General features: G+C 38.2%; 1 protein-coding gene across 1 annotated transcript in view; it reads right to left on the bottom strand.

Moving 5' to 3' along the window:
* The window catches only part of FLT4 (fms related receptor tyrosine kinase 4), a 38928-nt gene extending 37805 nt beyond the window's left edge, over positions 1-1123 (bottom strand). The window contains exon 1 of the mRNA XM_068534667.1: positions 1052-1123. Coding sequence (XP_068390768.1) covers positions 1052-1118 — 67 coding nt within the window. The 5' untranslated portion in view covers positions 1119-1123. The remainder of the gene's footprint in view (positions 1-1051) is intronic.
* Positions 1124-19771: the final 18648 nt, after the last annotated feature.

Genomic DNA, 19771 nt, shown 5'->3' with positions numbered 1-19771 from the left:
TAAAAATAGCGAGGTCCCCATCTCTCCCTTCAGACCTCCCAGAACTCCTCCCTCAACCACTGGGGACCCATTACCCCTCCTCCACCCTCTGATTTCCAGGGTCACCAGATCTTGCATGGGCTTCCAGCTCATCCTCCCCTCATTCCTGACGCTTTATCCTGACATCTCCAAACAACCATACCCCTCTGCTCCCTCCCTCATCCCCCACACTCTCTTCTCTCCAATCCCTCAGCAGCAACCTCCAGTCATGTTCCCATCACAAACCAGACCTTGCCTCTCCTGTGTTTAAGACCCGTCCTTGTCGGTCCCTGCCTTATGATCCAAGATCCTTAGCTTGGCCTTCCAGGGTCCTACCCCCTCAAATACAGCGAGGGCCGGCCTTCTGCCTCTTCTGCCATGCTGACCACTTACGAGTGGCCGACTCAAGATTCGCCTCAAGTTCCAACAGGCACCTGCGCCCAATCCGCCCCACGGCGCCTATCTCCCACGATCCCGAGCCCCCGCCCCCGCAGTCCTTGGCCTGGGGAAGGTAGACACCAACCAGAGTTCCCTCTGGAGGACCGATCTCGAGCGCAGACTAGAGGTGTCGGGAAGTGCGCACCCAGGTCTATGACCCGGCGGGGATTGCAGCCTCTGCGCGGGGGGACAATCCCCAGTGCTCCCGGGTCCGAGGAGAGCAGTGCGGTGCCTGGACTCCGCGGGAAAGCGTGTAAGCAAGCGAAGGATCCAGGCTGAGGGTGCAGCGCGAAGGGGCCCAGGTCCAAGGAGCTGAGCCACAGACTGTGGAGCGCAGTCGGGGACTGTGCACCACCTCTAAGCTGCGGTGCAGCCCCGCGCCCCGTCCCCGCCCTTTCCTCATCCCGGCAAGCCCGGCCCGACTCGCCGTGCTCCTTCCGGTGTCTGAATCCCTGGCTCCCGACCCTGTCTCGTGCCGGAGGGTCCCGCGGGCCCTGTCCCCCGCCCGCCTCCCGTCGGTGAGGTCCCACCATTTGCCCAGGGAAAACGTCCCCCCTCGTGGCCAGCTGTACACTGGGGCAGGCGGAGGGCTCACCACGCTCGCTGTCGAGCAGTCCGAGGCAGAGCCACAGGCGCAGGCACAGCGCGGCACCCCGCTGCATCTCCGGCCGCTGTGGCTCGGGTCAGATGAGCGACCGCGGCTCGGGCTCTGAGTGTGGGCGCGCGGCAAGGCGCGGGCGGGGCCGGGGCGGGGCTTCGGCCGGGGCGGGGCGGGGCCTGGGCGGGGCTCCCGGGAAAGGGCCTGGCATCTAAAGCAGCCCTCGCACCTCTCAGTCCCGCCCTGCAACCTAGGGAGACTCCCGCCTAGGCAGGAGGGTTGCTGGCTCTGCACTGTGGAGGGAAGGCTGGTCCGTGCCCCACTTCCAAATCAACCGCAGCCCTTCAGGCCGGCCCTGGGGCTGCTCCGGCCAGTCCTTCATAGTGCGCTAGAAAGGGAATGAATCCCGCCGTCAAGGTTGGACAAAATGTGGCACTACATATTTTTCTGTAATTTTCTTCCATCAATAAATGCTGTGTTTACCACTAGCTATCTATTTTACGTTTGGTCGTGTATATATGTCCATGCCACTCGCAGCCGCATAGCACAGGGAGATCAGCGCCGTGCTTTGTGACCACCTAGAGGGGTGGGATGCGGAGGGTGGGAGGGAGGGAGACGCAAGAGGGAAGAGATATGGGGACATATGTATATGTATAGCTGATTCACTTTGTTATAAAGCAGAAACTAACACACCATTGTAGGGCAATTATACTCCAATAAAGATGTTAAAAAAATAAGTACTATGTTTAAAGTAAGAAAAAGCGAGCAATAAACATATTTAAAAATAGCAATATATCAAATATTTGAGAACATTCAGCAAACTTTATGTTACCGCCTACGTGGTGTAAATGGAGGCTGTACCCTTGGGCCAGGCACCCAGTATAACCAACCTCCATCCTGCAGGCATGTCCTCTTTAGATTTCCTCCAAATAGTTTTGCTCTGAGCTCATTCATAAATAAGTCCTTTTATCAGGTGACACTTTGCTCTCTGACTTGGCAAACCTCTCACAGACTTCCTCTCTCTTTTCGGTTCTGTCTCTAGAATTTTCCTATTTAACAACAAATCCCATGAGGATGACTATCTCCCTCTCCTGCATTTTAGTTCACACTTTTACTATCTCTCCCCTTCACCCACCCCCCGCAAAAGTCCATTCATCCTTGCCAAAAACTATTGTTGATAACAACAGTTACCAAATCTCAAGTGCAAGTAAGAATGGAATATATTAAGTTGTAATCACATATAGATGGTTTAATAAGTAATGTTGGGGAAAGTAAGCAACCAAATAAACAAAGTTAGATTTTTTTTCCTCAACCATATATTGATTTTCTTTCAACTTTTGTTTAGTTTTAATATATGGAAAGTATATATCAATGTATTATAAATGTAAATTTTAAAGCAAACACCTATGTTTCAACCCTCCAGATCAAGGTATATAGAATGGCACTAGCTTTCCAGAAGCCCTCCCTTTCCCCTCCCTAACCCCCCAAATCCTGGCTTTATCATTTCCCTGCTTTTCTTTATCATTTTGTTGCCCAAATATGTTTTGCTTGTTTTTTAACCTTATTTAAATGGATTCATCACACATATATTCTTTTGCTCAGCATCTTTTGTGAGATTTATGTGTACTGCTATGAAGACCTATACTTCACTCATTTTCATTACTGCATAGTCTTCTGGGTGATACAGCATAGTTCACTTGTCCATCTACTGTTGATGGAAGTTTGAGTTGTTACCAGTTTCCAACTTTTGCTGCTACAAACATGCTTTTATATGTGTCTTGGTGTACATGTGCCCTCTTCTCTAAGTTATGTGTCTAGGAGTGACACTATTAGGTCATAGTATATGTATCTTCAACTTTGTAGATGGTACCAACTATTTTTTTCATTATTTGTGCCATTTTGCACCCCACAGCAGTATAACTAGCTCCCTGTTCTCCACATCTTCACTGACACTTATTGTCAGTTTTAATTTTTAAATTTAGCCATTCTAGTTGGTTTGTAGTGGTATCTCTTTATGATTTTTGCTAGCTTTTCCTTAATTAATGTTGCGTTTGAGCACATTTTTATAATGGTCCATTTGGATTTCAAGTCTTTTGCTTCTTAGTACTACCTTTTTCTTATTTATTTGTAGTTCTTTATATATTCTGGGTATGAGTCCTTTGCCAGTTCTGGTTATTATTGTTCTTGGTATTATTGCTGTGCATCTCTTTGTTTTCTGACTTTAGGGTTTATGGTATACATCTTTAACTCATAGTAGTCTACCTTAAACTGATAATATACCACTTCATGTACAATATAAAAACCTTACAACAGTTTACCTCCATTCTTCCCTCACAGCCTTTATGCTATTGTTGTCATTCATTTTATTTGTACATATCATAAACCCCACAATATATTGTCATTACTTTTGTATAAGCTAGTCACTTATCTTTTAAAGACATTTAACTAGAAAGAAAAATATTATATATTTATTATTTATGATCTCATATTTTCATCAGGTATCATCAGGTATCAATTCCCTTCTGCCTGGAGAACTTCTTTTAAGATTTCTTTTACTCTGGGTTTACTAGTGATGAATTCTTTCAGCTTTGGTATGTCTGAAAGTCTTTATTTCTTCTTCTCTATTCTGGGACTTTGATGATATGAATATTATGAATATTAACAACTTGATAATATCCCATACTTTCCTGAAAGTCTCTTCATTATTTTTTAACCATTTTATTTTTTTTAATTGTGGTAAAATACACTAAACAGAAAATTTAGAATTTTTTTCAATTTTTATTAAAAAATTTTTTATTGAAATATAGTTGATTTACCACGTTGTGTTAGTTTCAGGTGTACAGCAAAGTGATCTATATATATATATATTTTTTTCTTTTTTAGATTCTTTTCCATTATAGGTTATTAAAAGATATTGAGTATAGTTCCCTGTGTTGTACAGTAGGTCCTTGTTGGTTATTTATTTTATATATAGTAGTGTGTATATTTTAATCCTAAACTCCTAATTTATCCCTCCCCCCTTTCCCCTTGGTAACCTTAATATTGTTTTCTATGTCTGTGGGTCTATTTCTGTTTTGTAAATAAGTTCATTTGTGTCATTTTTTTAGATTCCATTTATAAGCGATATCATATGATATTTGTCTTTCTCTGCCTGACTTACTTCACTTAGTATGATAATCTCTAGGTCCATCCATGTTGCTGAAAATAGCATTAGTTTGTTCTTTTTTATGGCTGAGTAATATTCCACTGTATATATATACCACATCTTCTTTACCTGTTGCTACCATTCATCTGCTGATGGACACTTAGGTTGCTTCCATGTCTTGGCTGTTGTAAATACTGCTGCTATGAACATTGGGGTGCATGTATCTTTTTGGATTATAGTTTTGTCCAGATATATGCCCAGGAGTGGGATCACTGGATCATATATATCAAAGATATATATATATATATATATATATATATATATTTGAGTCCCTGATTTAAATTCCTAAAGTAATTGCTGGATCCTATGATAATTCTATTTTTAATTTTTAAAGGAAATTTCATACTGTTTCCATAGCAGCTGCACCATTTTACACTCCTACCAACAGTGTACAAGGCTTCCAATTTCTCTGCATCCTCGTCTACACTTGTTATTTCTTTTTTTCCCCCTGATAGTATCCATCCTTAATGGGTGTGAGATAGTATCTTCTTGTCATTGTGATTTGCAGTTCCCTCATGGTTAGTGATGCTGAGCATCTTTACTTGTACTTACTGGTCATTTGTACATCTTTGGAGAAATGTCTATTCAAGTCTTTTGCCCACTTTAAAAATCGGGGTTGGTTTTTTTCCTTTAGCCTTTTTTTCTAGTATGTTTCAGTTGGATAGTTTCTATTGTTGTTTTCCAAGATCCCTGGTTTTTCCTTCTGCTAATTTGCTATTTAACTCTTCCAATGACTTTTTCATTTCTGATATTATAATTTTTAGCTCCAGGATTCCAATTGATATTTTTATATATCTTCGAGTTCCATGCTCATTGTGTTTGTTTGTTTTTCTTTTAAAATTCTTCAACGTAGTTATAACTTTTTTAAAATTTTATTTTATTTTTTATTTTTATTTTTTCACACACACGCACACACACACAACCCCTGTGTTTTATTTTTACAAGAGATAAATAAACTGACACCAAGCATTGTAAATGGATGACCACAACAAAAGCAACAATGATTGCAATTACCAAACACGAAACACACTCATACTATGTCATAATATTGACATTCAGTCCAGTAATCCTCCACTGTAACAGCTCCTTTACTTTGCAGTGAAAATTGATTTGTATATTTTTTGCCTCTGAGTCCTTGTGGGATTTTTTTTTCATTCAAACAGAAAGTCACAAAAATTATAATCATCCTCATCAGTTCACTCAGTCCCATGTAATTAATTTTTTTTTCATCTTGATCTTTTGTTAGCACTTTTATGAATTCATCAGTTTTCCATTAGCGTTCTGAAAATGCTTATTCATGCAGTTCAGCAGTATAGTCAGTTAACAGACACCTGTACTTGTCAGAGTCTTTTCCATGAATTCCGTGTCCCTTTTATAGGAAAATTTTTGCAAAAGCATCAGAGTACACCCAGAACTGTCTGTAAATGACAGAAGACTTAAAAATGACCACAGTTAAAGATTTCATGAAAGTTCATAATAATGCAACTGACAAGGAAATTTAGTTATTTCTGAGATATACATTTTAAAGTAATAACTAGAATTATGACTTATAACATTATACCAGAACTTATGAGATTTTTAGAAATTTCATGTAATGTCTGAAACATTTATATTAACATATTTCCATACAAATAACCCAAAGAAACTTTAGTATTAGTTGTTTTTTTTTGGTTTGTTTGTTTTTTCATACTGCAGGTTGTTATTAGTTATCAATTTTATACATATCAGTGTATACATGTCAATCCCAATCGCCCAATTCAGCACACCACCATCCCCACCCCACCGCGGTTTTCCCCCCTTGGTGTCCATACGTTGGTTCTCTACATCTGTGTCTCAACTTCTGCCCTGCAAACCGGTTCATCTGTACCATTTTTCTAGGTTCCACATACATGCGTTAATATACGATATTTGTTTTTCTCTTTCTGACTTACTTCACTCTGTATGACAGTCTCTAGGTCCATCCACGTCTCAACAAATGACTCAATTTCGTTCCTTTTTATGGCTGAGTAATATTCCATTGTATATATGTACCACGACTTCTTTATCCATTCGTCTGTCGATGGGCATTTAGTCTGCTTCCATGACCTGGCTATTGTAAATAGTGTTGCAATGAACATTGGGGTGCATGCGTCTTTTTGAATTATGGTTTTCTCTGGGTATATGCCCAGTAGTGGGATTGCTGGATTATATGGTAATTCTCTTTTTAGTTTTTTAAGGAACCACCATACTGTTCTCCATAGTGGCTGTATCAATTGACATTCCCACCAACAGTGCAAGAGGGTTCCCTTTTCTTCACACCCTCTCCAGCATTTGTTGTTTGTAGATTTGCTGATGATGCCCATTCTAACTGGTGTAAGATGATACCTCATTGTAGTTTTGATTTGCATTTCTCTAATAATTAGTGATGTTGAGCATCTTTTCATGTGCTTCTTGGCCATCTGTATGTCTTCTTTGGAGAAATGTCTATTTAGGTCTTCTGCCCATTTTTGGATTGGGGTGTTTGTTTCTTTAATATTGAGCTGCATGAGCTGTTTATATATTTTGGAGATTAATCCTTTGTCCGTTGATTCGTTTGCAAATATTTTCTCCCATTCTGAGGGTTGTCTTTTCGTCTGTTTATGGTTTCCTTTGCTGTGCAAAAGCTTTGAAGTTTCATTAGGTCCCATTTGTTTATTTTTGTTTTTATTTCTATTTCTCTAGGAGTTGAGTCAAAAAGGATCTTGCTGTGATTTATGTCAAAGAATATTCTTCCTATGTTTTCCTCTAAGAGTTTTATACTGTCCGGTCTTACATTTAGGTCTTTAATCCATTTTGAGTTAATTTTTGTGTATGGTGTTAGGGAATGTTCTAATTTCATTCATTTACATGTAGCTGTCCAGTTTTCCCAGCACCACTTATTGAAGAGACTCTCTTTTCTCCATTGTATATCTTTGCCTCCTTTGTCATAGATTAGTTGACCATAGGTGTGTGGGTTTATCTCTGGGCTTTGTATCTTGTTCCATTGATCTATGTTTCTGTTTTTGCACCAGTACCATATTGTCTTGATTAATGTAGCTTTGTAGTGTAGTCTGAAGTCAGGGAGTCTGATTTCTCCAGCTCCGTTTTTTTCCCTCAAGACTGCATTGGCTATTTGGGGTCTTTTGTGTCTCTATACAAATTTTGAGATGATTTGTTCTAGTTCCGTAAAAAATGCCATTGGTAATTTGATAGGGATTGCATTGAACCTGTAGATTGCTTTGGGTAGTATAGTCATTTTCACAATGTTGATTCTTCCAATCCAAGAACATGGTATATCTCTCCATCTGTTGGTATCATCTTTAATTTCTTTCATCAGTGTCTTATAGTTTTCTGCATACAGGTCTTTTGTCTCCCTAGGTAGGTTTATTCCTAGGTATTTTATTCTTTTTGTTGCAGTGGTAAATGGGAGTGTTTCCATAATTTCTCTTTCAGATTTTTCATCATTAGTGTATAGGAATGCAAGAGATTTCTGTGCATTAATTTTGTATCCTGCAACTTTACAAAATTCATTGATTAGCTCTAGCAGTTTTCTGGTGGCATTTTCAGGATTCTCTATGTATAGTATCATGTCATCTGCAAACAGTGACAGTTTTACTTCTTCTTTTCCAATTTGTATTCTTTTTATTTCTTTTGCTTCTCTGATTGTCATGGCTAGGACTTCCAAAACTATGTTGAATGATAGTGGTGAGAGTGGACATCCTTGTCTCATTCCTGATCTTAGAGGAAATGCTTTCAGTTTTTCACCATTGAGAATGATGTTTGCTATGGGTTTGTCGTATATGGCCCTTATTACGTTGAGGTAGGTTCCCTCTATGCCCGTTTTCTGGAGAGTTTTTATCATAAATGGGTGTTGAATTTTGTCAAAAGCTTTTTCTGCATCTACTGAGATGATCATATGGTTTTTATTCTTCAATTTGTTAATATGGTGTATCACATTGATTGATTTGCATATATTGAAGAATCCTTGCATCCCTGGGATAAATCCCACTTGATCATGGTGTATGATCCTTTTAATGTGTTGTTGGATTCTGTTTGCTAGTATTTTGTTGAGGATTTTTGCATCTATATTCATCAGTGATATTAGTCTGTAATTTTCTTTTTTTGTAGTATCTTTGTCTGGTTTTGGTATCAGGGTGATGGTGGCCTCATAGAATGAGTTTAGGACTGTTCCTTCCTCTGCAATTTTTTGGAAGAGTTTGAGAAGGATGGGTGTTAGCTCTTCTCTAAATGTTTAATAGAATTCACCTGTGAAGCCATCTGGTCCAGGACTTTTGTTTGTTGGAAGATTTTTAACCACAGTTTCAATTTCCTTACTTGTGATTGTTCTGTTCATATTTTCTATTTCTTCCTGGTTCAATCTTGGAAGGTTATACCTTTCTAAGAATTTGTCCATTTCTTCCAGGTCGTCCATTTTATTGGCATAGAGTTGCTTGTAGTAGTCTCTTAGGATGCTTTGTATTTCTGCGGTGTCTGTTGTAACTTCTCCTTTTTCATTTCTAATTTTATTGATTAGAGTCCTCTCCCTCTTTTTCTTGATGAGTCTGGCTAATGGTTTATCAATTTTATTTATCTTCTCAAAGAACCAACTTTTAGTTTTATTGATCTTTGGTATTGTTTTCTTTGTTTCTATTTCATTTATTTCTGCTCTGATCTTTATGATTTCTTTCCTTCTGCTAACTTTAGGTTTTGTTTGTTCCTCTTTCTCTAGTTCCTTTAGATGTAAGGTTAGATTGTTTGCTTGAGATTTTTCTTGTTTCTTTAGGTAGGCTTCTATAGCTATAAACTTCCCTCTTAGAACTGCTTTTGCTGCATCCCATAGGTTTTGGATCGTCCTGTTTTCATTGTCATTTTTCTCTAGGTATTTTTTGATTTCTTCAGTGATCTCTTGGTTATTTAGTAATGTATTGTTTAGCCTCCATGTGTTTGTGTTTTTTACGGTTTTTCCCCTGTAATTCATTTCTAATCTCATAGCATTGTGGTCAGAAAAGATGCTTGATATGATTTCAATTTTCTTAAATTTACTGAGGCTTGATTTGTGACCCAAGATGTGATCTATCCCGGAGAATGTTCCGTGCGCACTTGAGAAGAAAGTGTAATCTGCTGTTTTTGGATGGAATGTCCTGTAAATATTAACTAAATCTATCTGGTCTATTGTGTCATCTAAAGCTTCTGTTTCCTTATTTATTTTCATTTTGGATGATCTGTCCCTTGGTGTAAGTGAGGTGTTAAAGTCCCCCACTATTATTGTGTTACTGTCGATTTCCTCTTTTATAGCTGTTAGCAGTTGCCTTATGTATTGAGGTGCTCCTATGTTGGGTGCATATATATTTATAATTGTTATATCTTCTTCTTGGATTGATCCCTTGATCATTATGTAGTGTCCTTCCTTGTCTCTTGTAACATTCTTTATTTCAAAGTCTATTTGATCTGATATGAGTATAGCTATTCCAGCTTTCTTTTGATTTCCACTTGCATGGAATATCTTTTTCCATCCCCTCACTTGCAGTCTGTATGTGTCCCTAGGTCTGAAGTGGGTCTCTTGTAGACAGCATATATATGGATCTTGTTTTTGTATCCATTCAGCAAGCCTGTGTCTTTTGGTAGGAGCATTTAATCCATTCACGTTTAAGGTAATTATCGATATGTATGTTCCTATGACCATTTTCTTAATTTTTTGGGGTTTCTTTTTGTAGATCCTTTTCTTCTCTTGTGTTTCCCACTTAGAGAAGTTCCTTTAGCATTTGTTGTAGAGCTGGTTTGGTGGTGCTGAATTCTCTTAGCTTTTGCTTGCCTGTAAAGCTTTTGATTTCTCCATCGAATCTGAATGAGATCCTTGCCGGGTAGAGTAATCTTGGTTGTAGGTTCTTCTCCTTCATCACTTTAAGTATATCATGTCACTCCCTTCTGGCTTGTAGAGTTTCTGCTGAGAAATGAGCTGCTAACCTTATGGGAGTTCCTTTGTATGATATTTTTCGTTTTTCCCTTGCTGCTTTCAATAATTTTTCTTTGTCTTTAATTTTTGCCAGTTGGATTACTATGTGTCTTGGCGTGTGTCTCCTTCGGTTTATCATGTATGGGACTCGCTGCACTTCCTGGACTCGGGTGGCTATTTCCTTTCCCATGTTAGGGAAGTTTTCGACCATAATCTCTTCAAATATTTTCTCTGGTACTTTCTCTGTCTCTCCTCCTTCTGGGACCCCTATAATGAGAATTTTGGTGCACTTAATGTTGTCCAAGAGGTTTCTTAGGCTGTCTTCATTTCTTTTCAATCTTTTTTCTTTATTCTGTTCTGCAGCAGTGAATTCCCCCATTCTGTCTTCTAGGTCACTTATCTGTTCTTCTGCCTCAGTTATTCTGCTATTCATTCCTTCTAGTGTAGTTTTCATTTATTTCAGTTATTGTATTGTTCATCTCTGTTTGTTCTTTAATTCTTCTAGGTCTTTGTTAAACATTTCTTATGTCTTCTCGATCTTTGCCTCCATTGTTTTTCCGAGGTCCTGGATCATCTTCACTATCATTATTCTGAATTCTTTTTCTGGAAGGTTGCCTATCTCCACTTCATTTAGTTGTTTTTCTGGGGTTTTATCTTGTTCCTTCATCTGGTACATAGCCCTCTGCCTTTTCATCTTGTCTATCTTTCTGTGAATGTGGTTTTTGTTCCTCAGGCTGCAGGATTGTAGTTCTTCTTGCTTCTGCTGTGTATGTGCCCTCTGGTGGATGAGGCTATCTTAGAAGCTTGATGGGAGGGATGGTGGTGGGTATAACTGACTGTTGCTCTGGTGGGCAGAGCTCAGTAAAACTTTAATCCACTTGACTGTTGATGGGTGGGCCTGGGTTCCCTCCCTGTTGGTTGTTTGGCCTGAGGCAACCCAACACTGGAGCCTACCTGGGCTCTTTGGTGGGGCTAATGACAGACTCTGGGAGGGCTCACACCAAGGAGTACTTCCCAGAACTTCTGCTGCCAGTGTCCTTGTCTCCATGGTGAGCCACAGCACCCCCCCACCCCAGCCTCTGCAGGAGACCCTCCAACACTAGCAGGTATGTCTGGTTCAGTCTCCCCTGGGGTCACTGCTCCTTCCCCTGTGTCCCCATGCACACACTACTTTGTGTGTGCCCTCCAAGAGTGGAGTCTCTGTTTCCCCCAGTCCTGTTGAAGTCCTGTAATCAATTCCCACTAGGCTTCAAAGTCTGATTCTCTAGGAATTCCTCTTCCTGTTGCCAGTACCCCAGGTTGGGAAGCCTGACGTGGGGCTCAGAACCTTCACTCCAGTGGGTGGACTTCTGTGGTATAATTGTTCTCCAGTTTTTGAGTCACCCACCCAGCAGTTATGGGATTTGATTTTAGTGAGATTGCACCCCTCCTACCGTCTCATTGTGACTTCTTCTTTGTCTTTGGATGTGGGGTATCTTTTTTGGTGAGTTCCAGTGTCTTCCTCTCGATGATTGTCCAGCAGCTAGTTGTGATTCTGGTGTTCTTGCAAGAGGGAGTGAGAGCACGTCTTTCTACTCCGCCATCTTTGTTCCTCTCAATTTATAACTTTTAAAGCCACTGTCTGCTAATTCCATCATCACTCTCATTTATGAGTTTGTATTCTGTTGACTGTTTTTCTCTTGGTTCTGTGTCACGTTTTCCTGCTTCTCTGCATGTCTAGTAATTTTTATTGGATGTTAGATATTTTATATATTATACTTATGAATGTCTGGGCTTGTTATGTTCCTTCTGAGGGTACTAATATTTGTTCTGGTAGACAGTCAAGTTATTTGTAGATCAGCTTGTTTCTTTTGACACTTATTTTTAAGCTTTGTTATGGAGATGTAGTATTCTCTTACTAAGGCTTTATTATTTTGGGGTTTCTACTGAATGTCTCAAGTGTTCAGGAAGGTCTCCTCTGGCTGTTGCTTCCAGCCCTTTGTGTGTTCTTGGAATTGCTTGGCCCATAGCCCTCTTCCCAACCTTTTGGATTTTTGCCTTATGCAAAGGCAAATGCAGCTTAACACTCAGCAAAAAACTTGAGGTGACTCATTTACAGATTTAAGGAGTACTTCTTATGCATAACTTAATCTTGTCCTGAACACTGTACCACAAATTTCAGCTGCCTTGGCCTCCCTAATTCTAAGGTATGTTGTCTTAACTCAGCAGGTCTACTATGCTTTATTTGGGTTTGTTCTCCTTGTGCCATGATCTAGAAAGTTGAAAAATTTGTATGACTTCATCCAGTCAGACAGTTGGACTATTTGTAGAAATCACCTGGTTTGTTGTCCAATATTTGAAAAGCATTGTTTGATATATTTTGTATGGTTTTCTAGTTTATAGTCAGAGGGAAAATTTGTCATGGTGGAATTGGAAGTCTTCTCATTTTAGCTGAATTTGCATTTATGTGTATATTGGTTATTTGGATAGTCTCTGTTTTGAAGTTTCTGTTCAGTTCTTTTGTCTATTTTTTTATGTAGTTGTCTTTTTGTTTTTAATCTGTAGAACTTCTTTATGTATGCTGGATACAAACCCTTTGATAAGCATTTACATTGCAAATATCATCTACTCAGTGATTTGCCTTTGCATTGTTTTAACATTACCTTTGGTAAATGGAAGTTATTATTATTTTTAAATTAATTTTTATTGGAGTATGGAAGTTATTTTTAATGTAGTACATTTTATAATTTTTTCTGTTGTGCATTTTTGTGTGTTCTATTCTAAAAATTTTCTGCTTACTCCAAAGTCATAAAGATATTTTCCTCAACTTTTTTTCTCAATGTGTTTGTTTTCTTTTTTTACATTTATATTGACAACTCTTCTAGAATTGATTTGTGTATGGTGTAAGACTGGTATCAAGATTTTTTTGTATTGCTATTTAGTTGATTTAGATTATTTTATGGAAATAACCAGCCTTTTCTCACATTGCAGATGGACATTTATTATAAACCATGTCACCTTATATGGATTAATCTGTTTCTGGATTGTTATGTTTCATTTGTCTGCTTACCTATCTTGCCCAGTACCACACAGTTGTAATTACTGTGGTTTTAAATAACTTTTTAAAAAAAAATAAATTTATTTATTTATTTATCTATTTATTGGAGGTGTTGGGTTTTCGTTGAGGTGTGCGGGCTTCTCATTGCAGCGGCTTCTCTTGTTGCGGAGCGTGGGCTCTAGGTGCGCGGGCTTCAGTAGTTGTGGCACACAGGCTCAGTAGTTGTGGCTCACGGGCTCTAGAGTGCAGGCTCAGTAGTTGTGGTGCATGGTCTTAGTTGCTCTGCGGCATGTGGGATCTTCCCAGACCAGGGCTCGAACCCGAGTCCCCTGCATTGGCAGGCGGATTCTTAACCACTTCGCCACCAGGGAAGTCCCTATAATAACTTTTAATATGTAGTGGTGTTGGTCCTTGAAATTCATGCTTTATTTCCCCAGAGTGTCTTACTTTTTATTGGCTTTTTGCATTTCCGTATTAACTATAGAATCAGCTTGTCAATTTTAAAAAATGAAAAACATGCTAGAACTTTGATTGGAATTACATTGAGGAATTTTGAAGAATTGTCATCTTAACAATTTTCACTAATGAATATGGTATGCTCATCCATTTATCTAGTTTTTCTTTTATTTATATCTATAATGTTTTTTAGTTTTCCTTTATTTTATTGTAAATCAGATCATAGAATTTTCTAATTTCCAGTGTTATTTCTTCTTTGAACTATGGGTTATTTAGAAGTATGTTGTTTAATTTACAAATACTTGGGGACTTTTTATTTCTAGTTTAATTTTATGTGATCAGAGAATGTATTCTCATTGAGTTCAATACTATGAAATTTGTTGAAACTTGCCTTTAGGCTCAGTATGTGGTCTATCTTGGTAAACTTACCAACCTTGAAAAGGTTGTTTGTGTAGCATGGCACTATACATGTACCTAGATCAAGTTGTTTAATCATGCTGTCCAAATCTTCTATCTCCTTAACTTTCTATTTGTTTGTTTTCTTGTTCTTTTCAATTACTGAAAGAGGTATGCTAAAATTCTAACTATAATTAGGATTTGTCAATTTTCCTTTTAGTTTTGTTAATTTTTGCTTTACATAATTTCAATTTATATTATTACATGTTTATGTATTTGTTTTCTATGAGTTAATGAAGTGGTTTTCTGCTTTTTAATGCATTAATCAAGTATTTTTTATTGTTTTTTTTCTCTTCTATTAATGTGATAGATGGCAAAGGTGGTCACCATCCTTTACTTCTCTATCCATGCCCTTTACAATGTGACTTGGTATCTCCTATCATCAATTTTACGTATTTTGAAAGAATATTATTAGATACATACAAATTTAAGATTGTTTATATCTTCTTATTGAATTGACCCTTTTAGATGTGTGTAATATTTGTAACTTTTAACTCTTGAAATACATCTTAACTAAGTATAATTTGTCTGACATTGTTATAGCCATACCTGCTTTCTGTTGGTTTTTATTGGTGTGGTTTATCTTTTACTTTCAACCCACCATCAACTCTGTTTTAATTCAACATAGGGGTTCTTAAAACTCATCATGTCATACAAAAATTCCACAATTAAAACCATGGAGCATATGGGGGAAATGGGACAGGGGCGTAACACTCAAAAACTTCATCAGGGATACATACAAAAGATAGGAACCTAGTAAAAATGGTAGCACAGATTCCACTGTTATGGCAGTATGAGGAGCTCTATGGACACTACTGAAAATTATTTTAAAACAAACATTTAAGTTCTCTAGAAATGACCTGAAGCATACAGAAAAGGAAGAAACATTTATTCAAGAAAACCTGCTAAAATTTGGTAAAAACAGTGATAGTCTATGGCAACTGAAGCACAACCTGCTCCCTCCCTCCCTTCCCCCAGCTCCCTTCCCCCAATGGAAACTCCACTCCAGACAGTGCAGCCAAGAACACATGGCGCCCTCTTCCTCATCCCCCAGTTGGAGGCCCAGGACGGGCAGGGCATCAACATTTCTCATCTTGCCCTTGGCTATCCATTGTAGAAGCTAAGTTCCTGGTGAATGTGGTCAAGAGGTGGGGGTTCCCATATTCTGTTCAGTCTCTACTTGTACAAGAGAGGCTCTACCTTGAGTGTGGTTCACTGAGAATACAATGGCCCTTATGGCCCTCACCCCAGCTAGCATGTGAAGTGGAGATTCCATACCAGGAGAGGCAAACCAAGACCAGAGGCTGCAGCTTGCCCTCCTCTTCTATGGAGTACCCACTTCTTAAAGCAGATGTTTGTCTCAGAGAAAAGCATGCCACTGTCCCCACTCCCAACTCTAGAGCTGTGGCTCAAAGATTTTTCCCAGAGGGAGAGGTAGGTGTAAAACAGAATACTTTGAAGCTCGTCCAAAAGGAACTGAGCTTATTTGCAACAGAAAGTAAGATGATTCAAGCCTAAAGACTGTTTAGCATTATGCTAAAAAAATAATAGAGGTTGTGGTGAAAAACAATAAAAGGGGACACTGCTAGACTTATTAGAACTATAAGCTAAACAATAGGTTGCTTAGTTTAACAGAGACAACCAGGAAATGAGACCACTAAGAAGAGCTCTCCTTAGGCTCTTTGTTGTCAGAACAAATCTCAAACACTGACTTCAAAATCTATCCCTGTTCAGGAACCCAAATTTAATTTGATCAGACTGTGCAGCAATTTAAACCCCAGGACATTATTAAAAACAATAGAGCAATCAGTCAGCAATTAGTGTAGCTCAACATCTGGGTGTGGGCAGGGAGAGAGACAAAGAGGCTAAAATAATTATCTTCCCAGGGTGAGTGTGCACATGCTTAAGGCTGCACCCTCCAAGGCTTCACACTGAAGGGGAGAAATTTTCACTAAAATAATTGTGAGTCACTAAACAAATAAACAGCAAATAGTGACAACAAGTCCTGGGGACGGGAAGGACAGAGACCAGTACCCAGAACTGCTATAATATATTACCTAAAATGTCTGGTTTCCAACAAAAAATATTTCATAAGATGGAAAAAAAACCCCAGGAAAATCTGACCTTTACATGGAGAAAAAAGCAGGCAACAGAAACTGCTTGGAGAAAGGACAGATGTCTGATTTAACAGACATATACTTCATAGTAGCCATTATAAATATCTTCAGAGAACTAAAGAAAACCATGCTTAAAGTAAAGGAGGTATGATGACAATGTCTCATCAAATAGAAAATATCAATAAGAAGTAGAAATGATTAAAAAGAATCAAATGGAAATTCTAGAGCAAAGTATAATAACTGAAATGAAAAATTCACCATAGTAGGCTCAACAGCAGATCTGAACTATCAGAAGAAAAATTAGTGAGCTTGAAGATAGATCAACAGAAATTATATCAGTTGAAGAATAGAGATAAAAAAGAATAAAAATGAACAGAGCCTCATAGAAATGTGGGACAACAATAAGTGCATCAACATATGTGTAATGAGAGTGCTGGAAGGATAGGAGATAGTGAAAGCAGAAAAAATATTTAAAGAAAAAATGGCTGAAAATTTCCCAGATTTGAGGAAAAACTTTACACATTTGAGAAGCTCAATGAATTGCTAGTAGGATAAACACAAAGAGATTCACAAGCAGATACATCACAGGAAAAATGCTGAAAGCCAAAGACAAAGAGAAAATCTTTAAATCAAGAAGAGAAAAATAAATCATCACTTACAAGGTAACCTCAGTAAGATTTCTTTACTTCTCAGAAGAAACAATGGATGCCAGAAGACATTTGGATAACATAGTCAAAGTGTTCAATTAAAAAAAATTGTCAATCAAGAATCATATACCCAAGAATGTTATGTTTCAAAAATGAAGACATAACAAAGACATTCTCATATAAACAAAATCTGAGAGAATTTGTTTCCTGAAAACCCATCTTACAAGAAATACCAAAGGAATTTCCTCAGGCTGGAAGCAAGTAATCTCAGACAGTAATTTAATTCCACATGAAAAAACAAAGAACATCAGTAAAGGTAATTATATTGAAGATAGTATAAATGCATATTTCCTTTTCTTTCTACTCCTAACAGATCTAAAAAACAATTGTATGAAATAATGTGTATATATTTGTGTTTTGGTCCTCTAACATATAGAAACAATAGCTCAAAGGAGGAGTATGGGAACAAATCTGTGTTGGGCTAAGGAAATGACTCCAGATGTTAACTTGAAGCCACAGGAACAAATGAAGAGAACCAGAGGTGGTAAATTAGAAGGCTAATATGACAAAACCTATTAACTATATCTTTGATCTCCTTTCTTTTCTCAGCTTGTTTAAAAGACATAAAATTATATAAGGTAATAGTTATACAATATATTGTTATATTTTTAATATTTATAGATGAAATTGTGTATAAAAATAATACCTCAAAAATGGGAAAAAGGAATGGAGTTATATAATAGTAACATTTCTATATCTCATTGGAATTAAGTTGCTATATATCTGACTAGATTCTGATTGACTAAGATGTATATGTAAGCCCAAGAGCAATCACTAAGGAAATAAAAATATAGTGCAAAAAATCATTAAAGAACTTAAAATGTTACATAATTATGTAACATATCTCTTCCGCCATCTTCTCTCCTCCCCGTTGTTGTTGTTTTTAAACATCTTTATTGGAGTATAATTGCTTTACAATGCTGTGTTAGTTTCTGCTTTATAACAAAGTGAATCAGTTGTACATATACATATGTTCCCATATCTCTTCCCTCTTGCATCTCCCTCCCTCCCACCCTCCCTATCCCACCCCTCTAGGTGATCACAAAGCACCGAGCTGATCTCCCTGTGTTATGCGGTTGCTTCCCACTAGCTATCTATTTTACGTTTGGTAGTGTATATATGTCCATGCCACTCTCTCACTTTGTTACAGCTTATCATTCCCCCTCCCCATATCCTCAAGTCCATTCATTCTCTAGTAGGTCTGTGTCTTTATTCCCGTCTTACCACTAGGTTCTTCATAACCTTTATTTTTCTCCCCTTAGATTCCATATATATGTGTAGGAATACTGTATTTGTTTTTTTCTTTCTGACTTACTTCACTCTGTATGACAGACTCTAACGCCATCCACCTCACTACAAATAACTCCATTTCGTTTCTTTTTATGGCTGAGTAATATTCCATTATATATATGTGCCATATCTTCTTTTTTTTTTTTTTTAAAAACACCTTTATTGAAGTATAATTGCCTTACAATGGTGTGTTAGCTTCTGCTTTATAACAAAGTGAATCAGTTATACATATACAATATGTTCCCATTTCTCTTCCCTCTTGCATCTCCCTCCCTCCCACCCTCCCCATCCCACCCCTCTAGGTGGTCACAAAGCACCAAGCTGATCTCCCTGTGCTATGCGGCTGCTTCCCACTAGCTATCTATTTTACATTTGGTAGTGTATATATGTCCATGACACTCTCTTACCCTGTCACATCTCACCCCACCCCCTCCCCATATCCTCAAGTCCATTCTCTGGTAGGTCTGTGTCTTTATTCCCGTCTTGCCACTAGGTTCTTCATGGCCTTTTTTTTTTTTTTTCCTTAGATTCCGTATATATGTGTTAGCATACTGTATTTGTTTTTCTCTTTCTGACTTACTTCACTCTGTATGACAGACTCTAACTCCATCCACCTCATTACAAATACCTCCATTTCATTTCTTTTTATGGCTGAGTAATATTCCATTGTATATATGTGCCACGTCTTCTTTATCCATTCATCTGTCGATGGACATTTAGGTTGCTTCCATGTCCTGGCTATTGTAAATAGAGCTGCAATGAACATTTTGGTACATGACTCTTTTTGACCTATGGTTTTCTCAGGGTATATGCCCAGTAGTGGGATTGCTGGGTTGTATGGTAGTTCTATTTGTAGTTTTTTAAGGAACCTCCATACTGTTCTCCATAGTGGCTGTATCAATTTACATTCCCACCAACAGTGCAAGAGGGTTCCCTTTCCTCCACACCCTCTCCAGCATTTATTGTTTCTAGATTTTTTGATGATGGCCATTCTGATCGGTGTGAGATGATATCTCATTGTAGTTTTGATTTGCATTTCTCTAATGATTAATGATGTTGAGCATTCTTTCATGTGTCTGTAGGCCATCTGTATATCTTCTTTGGAGAAATGTCTATTTAGGTCTTCTGCCCATTTTTGGATTGGGTTGTTCGTTTTTTTGTTATTGAGCTGCATGAGCTGCTTGTAAATCTTGGAGATTAATCCTTTGTCTGTTGCTTCATTTGCAAATATTTTCTCCCATTCTGAGGGTTGTCTTTTGGTCTTGTTTATGGTTTCCTTTGCTGTGCAAAAGCTTTTACGTTTCATTAGGTCCCATTTGTTTATTTGTGTTCTTATTTCCATTTCTCTGGGAGCTGGGTCAAAAAGAGTCTTGCTGTGATGTATGTCACAGAGTGTTCTGCCTATGTTTTCCTCTAAGAGTTTGATAGTGTCTGCCATTACACTTAGGTCTTTAATCCATTTTGAGTTTATTTTTGTGCATGGTGTCAGGGAGTGTTCT

This window comes from Eschrichtius robustus, chromosome 2 (assembly GCF_028021215.1).
Source record: "Eschrichtius robustus isolate mEscRob2 chromosome 2, mEscRob2.pri, whole genome shotgun sequence".
Classification (NCBI taxonomy): domain Eukaryota; kingdom Metazoa; phylum Chordata; class Mammalia; order Artiodactyla; family Eschrichtiidae; genus Eschrichtius; species Eschrichtius robustus.
This window is presented reverse-complemented; position numbering and strand designations above follow the sequence as displayed.